The sequence below is a fragment of the Haliotis rubra genome, unplaced genomic scaffold (genome assembly GCF_003918875.1).
Source record: "Haliotis rubra isolate DU_JTF1 unplaced genomic scaffold, ASM391887v1 Scf1999, whole genome shotgun sequence".
NCBI classification, from domain to species: Eukaryota; Metazoa; Mollusca; class Gastropoda; order Lepetellida; family Haliotidae; genus Haliotis; species Haliotis rubra.
The window spans coordinates 1-18,893 of NW_025766001.1; the positions used below are offsets into that span (position 1 = coordinate 1).

Consider the following 18,893-nt stretch of genomic DNA (forward strand, 5'->3'; position numbering starts at 1 on the left):
CAATGGTCAAACAAGGACAAAAATAACCCAGGGTGACCAAAGAGAGTACCCTAATTCTGCCGAGGCGAAGCTTGATAAACAACGAGGCAAAACAAAGCAAACAACACACCGCTGAAGACCGTTACAGTGAGGAAAAACAGCCAAGGGTGAGTAGACTTTTCGGGATATATCATGGTAGAAGGATACAATAGGAAAACCTAACGGTAGCAAAGCACAAAGAATACAGTAAGGAATGAAAACAGAAATATCCTATACACTTCGATACGTCCAACTCGTGAGTGCGATAAAGGATAAAGTGACATGTTCTCGTTGTCACATGACGGAGTTATGGAGTGTGTTCTTCCGCTCGCCCGGAGATGAGATCGACCGTCACCATTTTCAGGATATCATTCAACAATGATACTTATCGATCACGTTTCCAATCTTTGTATCGGATGAGCAAAGGTAATATGCACATTACCATGAGGTAAGGTAAGCTAAAAATTATTCTTTGTTTATTGTTTTTCACATGTTCATAATAAGCAAGTGATCAAAGACAACCTTTCTGTACTCAAAGGCAGTCATGATAAAAGAATCATACCTTTGGGCTGGATGTTCCTATAACCCCTGACCTGATGGGAGGAAGGTCAAGGTCACCTGATATAACGCCTGACCCAGAAGTCAACATTTCTTCTTTGTTTTTCATTTCCTGATTCCAGTCCTTTATGCCATCAACAAGATCCTGTTTGTCACCAGGGTCAAGGTCAGAGAGTCGAGGCAGAGGATGATTCTTCCGTAAAGCTTCGGCTAAACAGGATATAACAAGTATTATTGTTTTGTGCTATTTCAATTCCTAAATATTCAATCTGGTTACAAAAGTAAAAAAGTAATAGCTTTGATATAATTTTGAAACATTTGCCGAAAGGAAAGGGTGTAGAAAACAAGGGCAGGGACATTTGGTTTTGATGGCATCAAGTCCAAACAAAAGGCAAAATTGTCCAAAAGATTATTTAACCAAACCTGAAGAGGTTTTCAATTCTTCAAGAGAGTCGCCCTTGGGTACATATTATGCATTTTCCACGCTGAAAATGTCCTGTGACAGTTGTATCAATGTTTTTGAATAAAAAGATTGTACAATAAATAAACTTTTTATTTATTATACGGCCCCACCTCGTGGAGTTACTTCTCCCGCTGCGCATGCTAATTCAACTGGGTAATCACCTAGGCCCGTGATCATCATTCCTTCTGCTGAATAAATCAGTGAACAGAATTATGGGAGGTATGGAGGCTCTACCCCAAGGATCGACTCTCTTCGAAGAATTGAAAACCTCTTCAGGTTTGGTTAATTCTTCTTCATAGAGATCGTCCTTGGGGTACATATTATGCATAAACACAGACTCCCAAAGACCGGAGGCCAGGGAGGAGGGAATTCTGTCCAAGCACATACAAATAGCTATCGTCAATTGAATAATGTAACAGACGCCATAACACTCACCTGTCACATGTCCCAGTTTTCGCTTCCGCGAGAGGCATTATGGGAGGGGAACTGACAGGGAGGATTGTACTCAAAGATCTAACCTCAGAGGTTCAAGATAGTAATTCGCACATGGTGCTTAAATGTAAACAAAGCCCCACCCACCTTGTGTCGCATTAGTGAGCACCGTGAGGGGGAATGTCAAAACGCCACAACCGACCTAAATACTCCGAGAGGATCGAAATGAGGTTATTTAGCTCCCATTAGCGGATATGTCAATAAAACTCAGTATTGAACAGCAGCGCCAACAAAACCAATGAACCAAGACTCACTCGGTCAGGGTGGCAGGACACTGTCCACTGGAGAGAACAGAACGCCAAAGCTCGCGACGACACGGGAATGCGTATCGAGCTGATAATGCCGAATAAACGCATAGGCCGGCTCCAAATAGCGGCAGAGCAGATCTCTTCAATGGGGAGTGCCGATGCAAAAGCTTTTGATGCGCTACTGCCCTGACCGAAAGTGAGCCTTCAACCCCTCAGGGGAGGCTTGCCCTTAGCCTGATAAGCAGCACAAATACACCTAAACTAGCCAGCCAGACAAAGTCTGCTTGCTCGCCGCACACCAGCCTTCCCGCCACCGTAACAACAGAACAGCTGGGTACCCGCACGGATTCCCCCGCGCTCGCTTGATATAGACTTTGAGGGTCTTACGGACATCCAACGGGTGAGTGCTCGCTGCAGAGGTCCCCGATGTGGAAGGCTGGGTAAGAGTGGGAAGTTCGATAGGAGCTGTCACATGGAAAGCTTGATCGACCTTCGGGCGGTAACGATCCGGGAGGCTTAATACTGACACGATCAGTGTGAAACACAGTCAGCCGGTCGGACGACATAGCATGTAAATCGCCGAATTCTACGCCCAGATGTTACCGCCACCAGAAAACAGCCTTCCAAGTTAACAACTGAATGGAAATAGCCGATAGGTGTGAGAAAGTGGGACCGACAGCCAATCGAAAGCACAATTGACAAATCCCAAGGTGGGCTGGTTCGCCTGACAGCAGGTCGAACCCGATCCGCCAGCCAGAAAAAAGCGCCAGACGAGAGGGTGCTGCCCCAGAAGAGCACCATCGACAGGTGTGAAAAGTGGAAATAGCGTGGAGTAGCCAATTAATGGTCGGCCGCCAGGCCTTCTTCCAAACGGGCTTGCAAAACTCCAATACTCGGACTAAATCCGCAGAAAAGGGATCTGCAATCCCCCTATCTGAACACCAGCGCCAAGATAGCGGACCACCTATCCTCATACTGAACGCTTGTCTAATCCCACCAAGCCAGAATTGTGTCTGCAACTGCTGCAGGAATTCCGCGCCTCGAGGCTAGACCTGACAGAGGCCAAGCCACCCACTGAATCCTTGATTGGGGTGGGGCCCGCTCTGAGTGAGAATGTCCGGGTCAGAAGGTAATAGAACAGGAGGCTGAGCCAGAAACCTGAGAATTACCGAAACCAGCTCTGTGACGCCAAAGCGGTGCCAGTAGCACAAGCAGCCGAGCTGGCTGGGTGGACAGCTGTGAAAGGACACGGGAATGAGTGGTAACGGCGGAACGCCCAGAGCACTTTGCCCGCCCAATCCAGCAGGAAGGCGGCCGGCAGCCAACGCCTCGGTCCGTATTCGAGCAGAACACGGGTGTCTGATTCGCCCCGCCGACGCAAACAGATCCACCTGGAACGCAATTCGCATAACTGGGAGATAACTCTGAATATCTGCCTGTCGAAAGCATCCACTGCAAGGGCCAGGATCCGCGAGAGAGAGCGCCTGCTCGCGACGCTCTCCAGCCCCGGAGATAAACAGGGAGTACCTGACAATCGCGACTGGTCGCACCAGAGGAGAAAGTCCCATGTCTCCCCGGAGGAGCCGCCGACACCGCGTCGCCTTTGCTTCAGGATGTACGACATGGCCGCCTGGTTGTCCAACTGAAGACGAACCACCTGGCCCTGACATGCTCTCGAAGCCAAAACCAACCGCACAGCTCTCAGTTCCAACACGCTGATGTGAAGGTGGGCTTCGCTTCGACCAGAGTCCGACACCGACAGACTGCCCAGAACACCCCCAGCCCGCGGAGGGACGATCGGGTCTGAACTGTAAGAGCTGGCGTCGGGATTTCCAAGGGGATCCCCCTGGTGAGATTCCCGACATTGGTCCACCACTGAAGGTGAGGTGTCAACCACCCGGGGACTGTGAGACTCCGCTCCAGGTCCTCCGAGTGAGCCCACAGACTCGCCAAAGCTTGCTGTATAGGGCGCATCCTCAACCGCGCCCGCCACACTACAGAGATCGTCGCCGCCATATGGCCCAGTAGACGGAGCCAAGTCCGTGCTGGTGCCTGGGGCTGGGAGAGGAACGAAGACACCATCTCCCGTACTCTGGTGACCCGGTCGGGAGACAAGGAAACGAGATCCTTGTGTGTTTGGAACCTCGCACCGAGAAAAACCAAGTCCTGGGTGGGTACCAGGTCGGATTTCTTGAGGTTGATGATCCACCCCAGTCGAACTAGAATGTCTATCACCGTGTGAGTAGCATCTAGGCTCGCTGGCTGTGTTAGTGCGCCGAGCAACCAGTCGTCGAGGTAAGGGTAACAACGCCTTCCCTTGGCGAGCAGCCGGTAGGGTAGCCGGACTAACATGAGCTTGGTGAACACCCTTGGGGCAGTGGATATGCCGAAGGGGAGCACCGTGAATTGGTAACACATCCCGCCGTAAGAGAACCGAAGGTACTGCTTGAACGATGGATGTATGGGCACATGCAGATACGCGATCCTGAGGTCGCATTGACGGAGCCAATCGCCGGGCTGAACAGAGGAGATCACCGAGCGCAGTGTCTCCATCTTGAAGGATGGTACTTTAGCATGCGATTCAACCCCTTGAGGTTGAGAATGGGACGGAACCCGCCGCCTTTCTTCGGACGCAGGAAGTACGCGGAGTAAAAATCCCGCCTGTTCCTCTCCCCGGTGGAATGCGCCGATTGCGGACTTGTCCAGCAAAGCCTGGACTTTCGCCGCTAATATGTCCGCCTTGCCTGACATGACGGCACCGGAGTGCGGGCGATGCCGGTGAAGTCGGGCGGACCTCGCCCACAGTGGTAAATGGCCGACACTGATGGTGGACAGCACCCAAGTGTTGTTTGTAGCCTTCTCCCACCCGCAGGAATAGAGAGAGGCGGCCTCCCACTGGGACGCTGGGTAAGAGCTGCGGCGTGGTCCCGAAAGTAGCGGAGCTGACTGGGAGTGACACACGGCTGGGTCTACAGCCTGATGGGTTAACGGGAGGTCGGGGCAGACCTCCCGCGCCCGCGAAAAGGCTGGGAGCTAGTCGAAGAGGACTGCTCTTTGCCCTTACCCTTGGCGGACCTGGTTCCTCCGCCTACCCCTGCCAAGCGGCCGAAGCCAGCCAGCGGACTCGGGTGTAGGCTGCACCCCGGCGGAGGAAGGTGGAACGGGAGCGCGGGGGCGAGAAGCCCGCGGGTGCTCCAACAAGGCCTTAGAGTCCTTGAAGGAGGTAGCTGCAGCGCAGCCTCCCCGCATGACCTGCTGGGCCCCAGGAAACAACGCCGCCCCAGACGGTAGGGAAGGGCCAGCAAGGTCTGCTGTGTAGCTGCCGAAAGCACCGAGACGCCGACAGCCACAGCTTTGCGCATCCCCATGACTGCGCGACATCACCGCCGCCGACGAGCTGACCGCAAGGAGTCGCACGCCAGGTGTGCCTGAACTTCGGATAACTGACGGAGTAGCACGACACGCGGAGAAACGCCTCCAGCATGCCCCTCCGCTTCCAGGGCCGACCTCTGGATCGAGGGAGAGGTAGGCCTCATGGACCACGAACCCGCACCTGCTGCATAGCGCTCCGTAGACCTCCCTCGTAGGTCCGCACGCATGCCGCAGGGGATGCCCGCAGGGCAAACGGTGGTGTTAACCGCCTTGCCGAAAGCAGCCGGAGCTGCTCCGAGGAAGCCGAGCCTCCCAAAGGCGCACCGGTAAACACGCACTCATCCACCACTGGAACAGCTTAACAGGGAATCCTCCCCAGCTGGTACCTCCGACAAGCTCAGGCAAGTCAAACGGAGGCGCAGACCCAGACAGGAGGGGATCAACCACGCCCTGGACCAACGATGGTAGAATACGGAGCAGCGCCTGGGCGTAGGCTGCCGAGGGCAAACGCCGCCTGGCAGGCGGAACTCAGACGAAGTCCGAAGCGGGCTGGCAGGCACCGCTGCCTGGGGTAGGAACTCGCAACGCGCTGCCGACCTCCCGCAAAGCCGATTTAAAAACGGAAGGCACCCTCCTGCTCCTCAACCTCCCCAGTATCCATGGACTCGGGCGCCGAGCCCGAAGTCCGAGGCTGGGTCTCCTCGCGAAGAGGACCCAACCCCGACCCGGTGGGCTGCCTAGCACCAGGCACAGAAGAGAGGGAGGAGCAGACAGAGCCCCTGGCCAGCACCTGCCATCTCGCGACAGACCCCGGGTCCCAGACGCTGGAGGCAGACCAGGCAGAACTGGTGCCTCCGCCTCATGGGGCGGACGGCGCGAGGGACCGAACCCCAGGAATCCTCAACGACCCCGCGCCAACCCGAGAGGGGACTGGGAGCTAAGCCTCCCTCCGGGCAGCCGAGAAGGCCCCGACCCGGCCAGAGGCAACGGATCTACAGACGCCTCAAGGCCGAGGGATCGAGCCGGCTCGGGCGATCCCACCCCCAGACTCTCCGCCCCTTGCGCCAGAGTGGGCGAGGAACTCCTGCCGGAGCCCTCCAACCCACTCATGAACGAGGGACCTCATCGAGTCCATGTGCTGCTGGAACAACTGAGTAATTAACGACATGTCAAAACCGCTACTAGGAGCGGGAGAAGGCGACTGGCTGCGTGACTTTTGCCTTGCCTACGCAGGCTTTTGGCTTTGGACGGGGACCTGGGTCAGTTCCTCCCGCCCCCGCGATCTCTATAAAAGAGAAAATCCGCCTCTTCTCTTCTGGGCCCGGGAAAACCCCATACAATATCTCACAGGTTTCTGAGATATGGTCCGCTTTTTTCCAGACACACAATACATTTGTCATGGCGGTCAGCCCTGGGAATGCTTTTGCCCACAGACCTAACAGGAGGAAAACGCCTGAAAGCAAAACACGCAAGCATGTAGCTAACAGCGACCAGCAGCTAATAGACACGATAAAACATTGAAAAATACGCGGAAGGCTACCACGGAAGAAATAGTTGGTTCAATACGCAATATTACAACCACGCGGCACGCTTAAACTTCCCGCCATGGCAGAGCAACATGTGCGTAAAACCACGGAAAGTGAGCGTGAAATAATTAATACAAAGTCACAATTATGAAACAACCAACCGCTAAAGCTTTACTGTTCCTTTCAAGGACAAAATAAAGACCATACATACAGGTGGTGTCTGTCTCAGACATATCTCTTTGAGTTCTCTATTTGAGAATACAGCTGTTCTACACATCATAACACGCCTTCACATGTGAGTGACAGCAGAAGGAATGATGATACGGGCCTAGGTGATTACCCAGTTGGTGCGCATGCTAACGGAGGTAACTCCACGAGGGGGGCCGTGATAATAAATAAAAGTTTATTTATTGTACAATCTTTTATTCAAAAACATTGATACAACTGTCACAGGACATTTTCAGCTGGAAAATGCATAATATGTACCCCAAGGACGATCTCTATGAAGAAGAAGAATCATGCATGGTATATAAATCGATCAACCTTGACCAAGCTTCACTGACATTAGTTTCATCCATGAAAAAATCATTAACACACACTACATCTAATCACGACAACTATCACCACAATACCAACGTACCTATTTGGAGCTAATTCTGTGAGCTTGTTCTCCGCTAACTGTTCAAGCTCAGGAAAATAACCTTCCTCCCCTGACCTGAGTGAAGAAAAGAAAAGAATGAGTGACACTGACAGTGCTTCAGTTATAACAATGTGACGTGGAGGAATGTCTGAATATTCCAGTCATATGGTGGCAATCTGTATAATCAAGTCTAAACTAAACAATCCAGTGATCAACAGCACGACATTAACCTCATGACCACTCACAGTGAAAGAAGAATGTCCTGGTTCACACATCAGGGTTTACCTTGAATCCACAAACATGAGGTTCCGAGGGGACCCTAATTATACATTTTAAACTTAAGGGACCTTGCAGGCAATACGAGGTTCCTGTGAAGTAACAGTATAGAGAATTTCTGTATGGTAGCCGTGTTTTAAGGTAATTTCTTTAGGAGCCTGGAATGAATCATTGATCATGTGGACTGATGGGTGAAATGATGCATGTAACTGCTCTGTTCAAAAGAAAAACAACCAAACACTTAGCAAAGTCAAAGATGTGTTGTTGGTACAGTGAACAGTAAAGTGAGTTTCATTTTTATGCCGCACTCAGCAATATTCCAGCTATATGGGCGGTCTGTAAATGTCGAGTCTGGACCAGACAATCCAGTGATCAACAGCATGAGTATCGATCAGTGGTACAGTGAATAATATTATTGTGTCCCTCTGGACAACAGTGGGTTTTTTCTTCTGCCTCCATTCTCTACATTTGTGCATACTGGATGTACATTTGCAAGTCTTGTAAAACCCTGAACATATCTATGAATGTTGGTATGTTACTTCAAGATTCTTAATGTTTTCTCTGGGGATGAGTTCCAACCCAGTATCAACTAAAAGGTAAACAGAACTTATATCACATTTAAAAAACAACACATCTATCACTGCAAGTATCTTACTTCAAGATTTTGAATATTTTCTCCAGTTCCTTGACATCGCTGCAATTTTTCACATAGCTGTGGTCCAGGTGAGACAGTGGGATGTCATACTTCTTCGTGTTCCCTGTCATGTATACTGCTTCCCCCATGACTGATCTGAAACAGACAAACAGGGATAACATGGAGTTTTATTTGCTGGGTAGCCTAGTGGTTAAAGTGAAGAATAATGACAATTATTATGTATATACAACTTCTTTTATTCTGTTGAGGCGACGTTTCGACATAGGTTCTAATGTCATTGTCTTCATCAACTCAACTTCTAAAATGCCCATCAAAGTAGTGGTTAAAGAGTTCGCTCATCATGCAGAAGACCCAGTTTCCAATCCCCAGATGGGTATAATGTGTGAAGGCCATTTCTGGTGGCCCCTGTCATGAAACTGTGGGAATATTGCCATAAATGGCATAAACCATGCATAAACTGACTACTCTAGGGATGACACAATGGCCAGTCAGTAGTCTTGACCAGGCAATTGTGTGATTGCTGTTAAGAGCACCATGTCATGCTCTCAAGGTAGGGTTTGGGCAGAAGTAATCCATGTCATCATGAAAGACCACCTGTTCCTTTCCCTTATTCAAGTTTCACCAGCTCAAGATTACAAAACATTCTTTGTACCCAAAGAATGCTTGTAAGTAAAGAAACGACAGTTCTTGGGTGAAATGGACAAGACCATATTGGCCAACCCTGACAGTTGGCTCAATCAGTTGTTTGGTTGTTCAACACCACTCCAGCTATATGGCTGGTGGTCTCTAAACAATCGAGTCTGGACCAGAATATCCAGTGATCAACAGCATGAGCATTGATCTAGGCAAATGGTATCACAATGACATGTGTCAACCAAGTAGGCAAGCCTGACCACCTAATCCATTAGTTAATCCCATGGGTTACTGAAGACCAATTTCTAACCCAGATCTTCACGGGTCTGGCTGCAAATAAGCCAAAAGCCCCTCTGTTTATCAACTATGGCCTAACCTAGTTTGTATATTTGTATGAATCTGATACAAAAATATTTTTATGAACATATATGGCGTGTACCCAAAATAGCTAATTCATACTCATGGAATATACATGATTTAAAAACATTAATCACTTGCATTCACAGCAATAACCCAATGAAAATGTACATGATATTGTTTGATTTGTGTATCATATCAAAACATATGAGTAGTTTCATCTTTGACTGTGTAAAGTACTTGTTAGGCTGGCTGACCTCGAGACTGTAGTAGTTTTAATACAAAAATATCATCAGGAAGCGAGTTCTATGGATATCAACTTATTTATCAGGTGATGAATTTACTCAGAAATGTTGTGTTCCTCATAATATAGAAGTTGATATCCATAAAACTTTCTTCATTATGTACTGGTGAAAATCGGGGTTAGAATTGGTCTTCAGCAACCCGTACTCTTAAGACAAGCATGGGTTACTGAAGACCAATTCTAAACCTGATCTTCATGGGTCCTCATGTAATTAACCTGCCAGGCTCCAATCAAAGAGTCAAAATGGTGGCACACAATGGGATGGTATTTACTTAATTTACTCATTAATTCTGACATACAAACTACAATCTCATAAGTAATTAAAGTGCAGCATCATCTCATATGTAATGTGCTTTCAGACAGCATTACTCGCACTATAACTGGGCTGGTTGCGTCACACAGGCATTGTAAATACTATGGTGATGGCTTGTGTTTAAGATATGGTTGTCTTTAATAAGTTAGTGACAAGTTTTACCATTTTTCATGCTACAATCAATTAAGTTGTGAGTTTAGTTTTACGCCACTTTTAGCAATATTCCAACAATATCACGGCGTGGGGACACCAGAAATGGGCTTCACATATTGTACCCATGTGGGGATTCAAACCCCGGTCTTCGGTGTGACAAGCGAACGCTTCAAACACATCAATACGTCAAAGCATTAGGACGTTGACCCAAGTTTGGTAATGTTGGCAAAACCATTGCCAACGTTGGGCCAACGTCTGAATGCTATCTGGGGTACCCTTCACTTCAACACTTCATAAATGCCCAAACTGCCGACGTCAATTTGACACACACAGCATCATAGATGGATTTATTTTTGACATCTTTTAAGGGATAACCAAAAACTTGAAATAATAACAAGCCCTCTTTGTTTGCTGCACGTCACAAGGTGTTTAGTTTCACTTTCATCCATTCTAACTTTCCCATTCTAACTCAATTTCATTTTCATTTTCGGTAACAACTTCTATTTCGGGGTAGATGTCATTCCAAACACCACAAAAATTAGGCATCCAGTACTGTTATAATCTGTGACGCTGTCCCTGACGACCGAACTCACGAGAAAAGTTGATTATTATGCTGAACGCCAACCAGTGACTAACGAAAAAAAGGTAACGAACACTCATGAGTGTCAAGATTGAAAGTAAACACAAACTTCTCCACCTTAGGAAAAAATGTCCCTCGTTATGAGAGAATGCAAAGCAATTAATAATTATATGTGATGAATTTATTGCCACCGTCTTTCCTCACCTGCTTCGTTTCACACAAAACAACCCGTAGGTTAAGTCCAAACGCGTTTCGCTTCGTTACCGTGGTTTGAAGAAGCTATCCTTCTTCTGATATCGTTGATTAACGTAGATTCTCACGAGAGAACCACAATGCAATTGGAACAACCCTGTCTACGAACATACTGTGAGGAAGATACGACAAAGTTCCGAGTGTTTCCGAATGCGCATGCTCAATATCATATATTCTTAACAACATATTCCACTTATAAACGAACATAAAGGTTGTCTGTTAAAAAAATACTTTTACACTGATAGTCGTCATATTCAAGTACTATTCTAATTATGAAATCAAAGTGGTACGGTTTCCATGGCAAAAACATGCCTTTTCATGGACATTATCGCAATTAAAGTCATCTGTTGCGATAGAAACAGACCATATGACTCAATGTAGCTAGGGGCGGTGGGGTAGCCCAGTGGATAAAGTGTCAGGTCGTCATGCCGAATACCCGGGGTCGATTCCACATATGAGCACAATCTGTGAAGTCCATTTCTGGTGTTCCCCGTCGTGATATTGCAAGAAGCGGCGAAGGACCATACTTACTCAATTGTATCTGTTAATGATGTGGGGCGGTGGGGTAGCCTAATGGTTAAAGCGTTCGCTCGTCACGCCGAAGACCCGGGTTCGAATCCCCACATGGGCACAATGTGTGAAGCCCATTTCTGGTGTCCCCCCGCCGTGATGTTGCTGGAATATTGCTGAAAGCGGCGTAAAACCAAACTCAGTCAGTCAGTTAATGATGTTGTTTCTTTTGCTTCAGTTAAGAATAGTACATTTATGTGTACTGACCCTAACAGTCTCCCGTGCTGGGATTCGAACCAGGGACATTCTGATCCGAAGTCGGACGCCATGTCCACATGACTAAAGAGGTTAACTTATGGAATGACTCAGGGTCTGTATGACAGACTAGGTACTGAGACTTAGTTTGCTAAATTTAATATGTCAGTCCCTAATATGTCAGGCACCAATGTAGCGGCCATAACATTTCCGCGAGTCCCGTGCTGGGATTAGAACCACGAACCTTCTGATCCCAAGTCGGTCGCCTTGCCCACATGACCAAAGAATAAAATCAGCAGGTTGGCAAGGTAAGGATGTCATCTGAGAGAGTGACTCCACCCCCTGCTATATATGCATCGGTGGTTAGTTAAAAACTGAGTCTGGGGCAGATCACCTAATGGTTGATACTATGAGCAACGTCTCTCAAGGTCATGGATCCATGACAATCAACCAGGTAACCCATTATGATTGACTCTCTCACGACATGTATTGCGTGAGTGAGTGAGTTTAGTTTTAAGCTGCACCAGCAATATTCCAGCTATATGGTGTGTGTGTGTGTGTGTGTGTGTGAGAGAGAGAGAGAGAGAGAGAATAATCCAGTCTGGACCAGACAATCCAGTGATAAACAGCATGAGCATCGATCTACGCAACTGGGATACGATTACATGTGTCAACTAAGTCAGCGAGCCTGACCACTCGATCCCTAGTCGCCCCTTACCACAAGCATGGGTTACTAAAGACCAGTTTTAACCCGGATCTTCACGGGTAGACATGCATTGAAGTCTTGAGGGCATAGTATGCGTCGTGATGTTTTCAATTATTTTTTGTGAAGCCAACTGTTCTATTAATTGACCAGGTAGTTGTTTTTAATAATGACCCAAAAGATCTTCGTTTAAAAATATCTAGATCACACGTGAGTTACTATGAAACTTAAGCGTATCGTCATACGAATTTAGCTGACAAAAAAGTTTTCAATATATCTATTCACATTTCGAGGACTTAACAGGTGAAGTAAATAAACCATGCGTTTGTAACTATTTAAAGCATTGCATTCTCAGTGGCTTTTTACTGTTTATTTAAAAAAATCAATTTTTTGTTTGGTTGTTTATGTCTCACTCAGCAATACTTCAGTTGTTTAATAAATAAGCGAATCTGGACAAGACAGTCCAGTGATTAACATCATGAGCTTCTAAGCATTTTGGGATATGATGAGTCAACAAAGTCATTTATCATCCAAAACTGGCTCTCACAGTAGGTATAGTTTAGGTGAGATCAAGCGATATCTACATTGTGGATATCGCAACAATTGAATTGTCATAATGCTGTTACATCACCAGTTAATGACCTCACAATGCTTTGACATCACTAAGAACACAGTTGGTGACATCACAATGCTATGATGTCATAAAGCTGATGACGTCACAATGACATGACTTCACAGAGATCAGTGCTCAAGTAGCCCTATGGCAGTTTTGTGTTCAGAATAAAATCATTCTTTTACTGATAACTGATGAAGAATGATTTTGGATGATATATAAAATCTCACCCTCGTGTCTTCTGACATCAATATATCAACACCCGTTGATTTAAGTAAAAATATCCTCGGCAAACCTCGGATGATTGTAACTTTAATCAACTCGTGTTGATATGTTTGATATCAGAAGACTGACTGACTGACTGGCTGAGTTTGCTTTTACGCCGCTTTTAGCAATATTCCAGCAATATCACGGCGGGGAACACCAGAAATGGGCTTAACACATTGTGCCCATGTGGGGAATCGAACCCGGGTCTTCGGCGTGACGAGCCAACGCTTTAACCTCTAGGCTACCCCACCGCCCCATATCAGAAGACACTTGGGAGAGATTCTCCATATATTACGATGTGTTAGCTTGGTATATGAGGAGAGCTAAATGCCATGCAAGGTTTAGAAGATTACCACTCGAGTCAAAACCAAGCTACTACGTACTGCTGTCAACCCTGGAGACATAATCAGGGCTAATCTTGGAATCGAACCGACGATCTAAGGGACGCAACTCTGCATAGCAAATAAGGCCCCTTGTAACGACTGGGCTACCCACGTCTCTGCACATTCTCATGAACTCACAGAAAATGCAGTTAGAATCTCTCGTGGCAATTCCGGATAAGAGACGGGTCTTTAGCAAATTATGTTTGTCGTAAAAGATTACTGAATGACTGGTTTGGTCAGTTATGCTGGATGATATCGTGCCATCGTTGCTGAGTTAACTGTGTAGATCGATGTTCAAGATGACAATCATTGGTTTGTCTGGTCCATGATCGATTTCAGTATTGCTGAGTGTAGATTTTAAACAACAATCAACATACATCAAAATCTTCGTCGGTATATGCTTTATTTATGCCTCTTAATCGTTTTTTATTAATTACCATCATATATATAATCTGTTTGATAGAGACGTCACCTTATAGTTATTGCGTTGTGACGCCAGTTAATCCGTTCGACCTGTCAGTGGAATTTGATATTGTACATACATGGCTTACACGATTGTTTATGACCACGATGTAATAAGGTTATACTATATTCACGGATATTGATCCTTTCTGCTCAATGCTTTAACGACACTTATGTTTCCATATCAACCTGCTGATTGTTTTACCCCAGCAGCGGTTCTCCTGAAATATATACTTCATAGTTAGTAGTTTTCACCCATATGTTACATTCACAAAGTACGGCGAAAACGGCCCTGTGCCAAAACGGCACCAAACATAACAGGAGTTGTAGCCGATAACAATACGCCTACGGGGGCGATTTACCACACACACGCACGCACACACACACGCACTCATGCACGCACGCACACCAAACAAACAAAAAACAACAACAACACAGCACAAATAAACAAAACAACAACAAACAATTCTTTTCAGTATCTTGTCAACTTTTTAAGAATTTGAACATTTCTCCCTAGTAGTACAATTCATTTGTTTTCTCGTTTTAAATCGATATTTTTTACAGTCCCATTTCTAGTTAGGATAAGTATTATCTGTAAGTGTGCGTTTTATATCAAAATCTGTACGATTATGTATTTATGTCAAACACAAAAGGTTAACGAAACATCAAATAGATTAATATAAGTGCCAACAAAATAGTCCTCTTTACTTCGACAAACAAGTATCACCTGAAGAAGGGGCAAGAAGTAGCCAAGAAACGTCGTGTTATACAATAAAGAAGAAGTTGTCATCCATTTACTCGTCTTATAAATATATTTTGTGTATAACTCATGTAAATAATTGATTACCCAAGGTCTATAGTTCGTGGGAATATTTTCATTACGTTTTCCAATCACCCGTGACCGTCTCCTTGGTCTTGTGGACTGAGAAGAAGTCGTGGGGTGATTTAAAGGATGGTACTTGTTGTTACCCTGCAATGGCTCAGGAGAAGCGAGTACTGGATGACTGCGGGTCAGCAAACGCTGTGCCTGAGTGAGAACGTGAGACAGAGACTTGTAAATTTCCTCTATTCTCATCCTGAAAAAAAATGCTATTTAGGGTAACAATGTCTGTGTTCAAATCAACCATCACATAATCAGATTCAACGGTAGTAGCGTCTTTCTCTCTTTCTAGACATTTTCGTGCAGACATCCGTCACGCTCTCTGGTCAAATCCTTAGCCGTTTTATGCCAGCAGTTTTTTGTCCATTTTGACGGGGAGCCGATTTAGTCTGAGGTCGCTGGCTAAACTGTCATGGCTGCTCACTTGAGATGGCGTAAATACCGTCTTTCCTGATACTAACCAACTGATTATCTCAACTTTCACCGACATTTTGCATATACTGACAGTGTAGGTATACGTGTGAACATAGTATGTATTTCCCAAACCGAATTGAATTTATCTCATTAATGGGTTCTACTTTTCAAACTTTAAATGAATAAACATGTTCCGCAAGCCAGCTGATGTCTGCATGCCGATAAATTCTGCCAAATCATTCGATGACAGATTAATAGCGATTCTACTTTTGGCGACCGTAAGCTTTTGTGTATTCCGTTTGTATACTTCATACAATCTCTGAATGCGAAGGCTCATTGTATATGAAGGCGTGTTATTGATTTTCTGAAATCAGATCTGGAATTTTCGGTGGAAAGTCAGACATAACTATTAAACAAGGACATACAGTTTGATATCTCGTTTTGTGGCTAAACTACTGAACTTATTTAAGCTCTTGTATGGATTTCATTCTCTCTAGACATGGGACATTAATGGGGAAAAGAGTATTTATGTGATTGGTTGTCAAACACAGCAGATATCAACCATACTGTATACTTTTTCTGATTATTTTTGGCTATATTTCTGACATCATGTGTTATTCTATGTTGACATCAGTTTCTCACTTACTCTTTACAATGATGAACACATGGTATGTACGAGGTCGAGCACATCTGTCTAAACACATTCTCCTTGAACCATTGTCACAGAGATTGAGTAATTCACACAGTAAGGCTGAAGGGGTCATTGTCGGCAGGTGGACTACAGATATGTACCCCAGTATATATATAGAAATGTACCCTAGCCAAAATCAAAATGCTGAAACGTACCTTAGGATGAGACCATTCTGCATCATTTTCTTGATCAGAGGGTGTAGCTTAGTGGTTAAAGCGTCTGCTCGTCACGTCAAAGACCCAGGTTAGATTCCTGACATGGGTACAATGTGTGATATTGCTTGAATATTGCTAAAAGCGACATAAAACCGTACTCACTCACTCACTCACTCTTGATGAGAACTGTCATTCTCTTGTATGAGATGCATTTGATTGTGTTGTATAAGAAATGACTATACACACTGTAATTTGCGATGCACAACGGATGTGAACTATGACATGAACCGCTTTCAGTTTGGGGTTGAGGAATATGGACACACCTGCCACTTAGGGTACAAGGTATGTTTATGTATTTTGACTTTGTTTAGGATACATTTCTGTATACAGGAATGTACCTGGGGTATATATCTGTTGTACCCGTGTGGACAATGACCCTTTAGACCTAATGTATGTAAGTCAACTTGTGGTACCAATAGAAACTGAAAATAAGTTCAAGTTTGCTGTACCACCTACTTTGATTCTTGTGAAACTATGTTGAAATGGATTGTGGGGACTATTTCATATCTTAGTCTGTGGAAATATTCTATGGTAGATTCCTGTTGTACTGTGAAGAGAAGGTGTGAAAATGATGGAAATAGAACATCCTGTTGACTGACTCAGTTTTGCGATCATCATAAGTCACGTGATCACACCCACACCTCAGATAAAAGAAGAAATTTAATTTATTTCTGATGTTACATTCATACATCTAACTGTATTTGTTATAATGAACATGAACCATTTTGTGTTCATATTTTATCTGGAAGCAAGTGTAGATGTATGGCCATAATCAGTCAACAGTCTTACTTGTACATGACATCATTTACTGTTGATTTCATGATTTAGTCATGTCATGTATGTTTTGAGAAAGTATTAATATAGGTTATGTGTGAATCTAAGCTAAAAAGTATATTCATCAAGTTCAGGGACGACAGATTGTAAGTAGTGACTGAACGATATTTGCCTTCTCATGTGTTGGACTTCTGTTTAAATGTTTAACACCCTCGCAGATGTATTTTACAGTTATACCTTAGCATGGTGCAAGTTTAGTGTACATGTATTGTTTCCTGAAAAAGGTTGTGCTCATCAATTTTTTTATAAAATATAGCTATTTTGTAAAAACAAGCTAAATTAGAGCATTAGCAAATGGCGACCGGACTCGTTGTTGTGGTGTTTTTGTGTGTAAATAGGTAGGTACGATAAATGTCATGCTGACTAATATGTAATAATATGTTGAAATAATGAAAACGTACAGGTTAATATGTATTTTATTCATCATTCACAACATAAACGCTGTAATCGTGGCAAACATCCTGGCAGATATATCGGTAACCTCATCATGACAGGGCACTGGCGAGCTGAAAAATATTTCCGTGAAATTGTATCTCATAGATAAGACGACCCCCTTCTACAGACATATTTTTGGGGTCCTCAAAATTCGTCTTATAGACGATCATATACGGTACTTGCGAAAATATGAATGACAGGGTGTTGACTATAATTGGCTTTTCTGGTCATTCTCAAATAGTATGCTTCCAACTGGATGAAAAAAAGCAAAAGTAGAACAAGCGGCAATGATACACATTCTTTAATAGGTACCGGCGGCAGTTGGTCCCTGGTGTTAACTGGTTGCTGGCCACTATCATTGTATCTATTGTTACTTTCTGACTGTTGTTGGGTTCATTTTAATATTAGGGTTATTACTTTTGGTTAATTATTTGAGGATTGTGATCATTGTTTTAAATGGCAGTAATTTGTCTGGTGTTTGCTTGTCACAGGGACACTTGTGTGTATACGACATGGATCTTATTGTGGTAGTTTGTGTCACATAATTTTTCTTTCTGCAGTTAGAAATAAGATCCCCAACAATTTATGCTGGTGAGAAGAGACAACTTAATGGACTGGGTGACTTCTTACTTGACAGGATAGCTTGTGAGCGAGTGAAAGTGGCTTTACACCATGATAACATTGATATTCCAGCTATGTCCTGGTGGGAGACACAGTGTGTGGGCTTCACACATTGGAGACCCGTGAAGGTCCGGGCTAGAATGAACCTTCAGTAACCCATGCTTGTCGTAAGAGGCAACTGGATTGGGTGGTCAAGCTCTCTGGCTTGGTTGACACATGTCATCGGTTTCCAATTGTGCAGATCGGTGCTCATGCTGTTGATCACTGGATTGTGATCCAGACTCGATGATTTACAGGCTGCCGCCATATAGCTGGAATATTGCTGAGTGCGGTGTAAAACTAAACTCACTCACTCTCACTCTCACTCTCACTCTCTCACTCACATGTACTCTTGGGGGATTTTGAACCCAGGCCTCTGTCGAGATGAGCTTTAAGCACCAGGCAACCCGGCCCCACAAACATCAGCTGGCATTTTTTATCTGTTCAATTACTGCATATACAGTGTGTAGCATGCAGCGATCCAGCTCCATTCATTAAGAGATATACCAATGGGATAGTGGTATACTAATATACTATTGGCATGATTGGGGTGCTAGGATAGTCCTTAGTGTATACATATACTATAGACATAATTGTAGTGATGAGATAGTGGTATATTAATACGCCATAGGCTTGGAGAGTCCTTTGTATATATAGGCGTACTATAGACAATTGTAGCAATGGGATAGCATAAATTAATACACTATAGGCATGATAGGGGCATTGGGTAG

At 44.9% G+C, this 18,893-nt stretch overlaps 2 protein-coding genes across 2 annotated transcripts in view; one reads left to right on the forward strand and one right to left on the reverse strand.

Annotated features, from left to right (window-relative positions):
- Positions 1–586: 586 nt before the first annotated feature.
- Positions 587–10,921, reverse strand: LOC124275210 (sperm-associated antigen 1-like). Its single transcript, XM_046710700.1, has 4 exons — positions 10,793–10,921; positions 8,249–8,383; positions 7,318–7,392; positions 587–786 (listed from the first exon to the last, which is right to left on the reverse strand). The coding sequence occupies exons 2-4, from the start codon at positions 8,374–8,376 to the stop codon at positions 744–746; spliced, it is 246 nt and encodes an 81-aa protein (XP_046566656.1). The 5' UTR covers positions 8,377–8,383; positions 10,793–10,921; the 3' UTR covers positions 587–743.
- A 4,395-nt stretch (positions 10,922–15,316) lies between these two features.
- LOC124275211 (cullin-2-like) overlaps positions 15,317–18,893 on the forward strand; it is a 49,990-nt gene continuing 46,413 nt past the window's right edge. Inside the window, 1 exon segment of the mRNA XM_046710701.1 lies at positions 15,317–15,421. The gene's annotated coding sequence lies outside the window, so the exon portion shown is untranslated.

Bases quoted from the DNA above. Each gene is read 5' to 3' on its own strand.
- LOC124275210 (XM_046710700.1), bottom strand. From the start codon at position 8,376: ATGGGGGAAGCAGTATACATGACAGGGAACACGAAGAAGTATGACATC. The intron at 7,393-8,248 runs GTAAGATACTTG...TTCTTCACTCAG, and splicing joins AAAATATTCAAAATCTTGAA to GTCAGGGGAGGAAGGTTATT. The intron at 787-7,317 runs GTACGTTGGTAT...TATCCTGTTTAG, and splicing joins ACAGAATTAGCTCCAAATAG to CCGAAGCTTTACGGAAGAAT.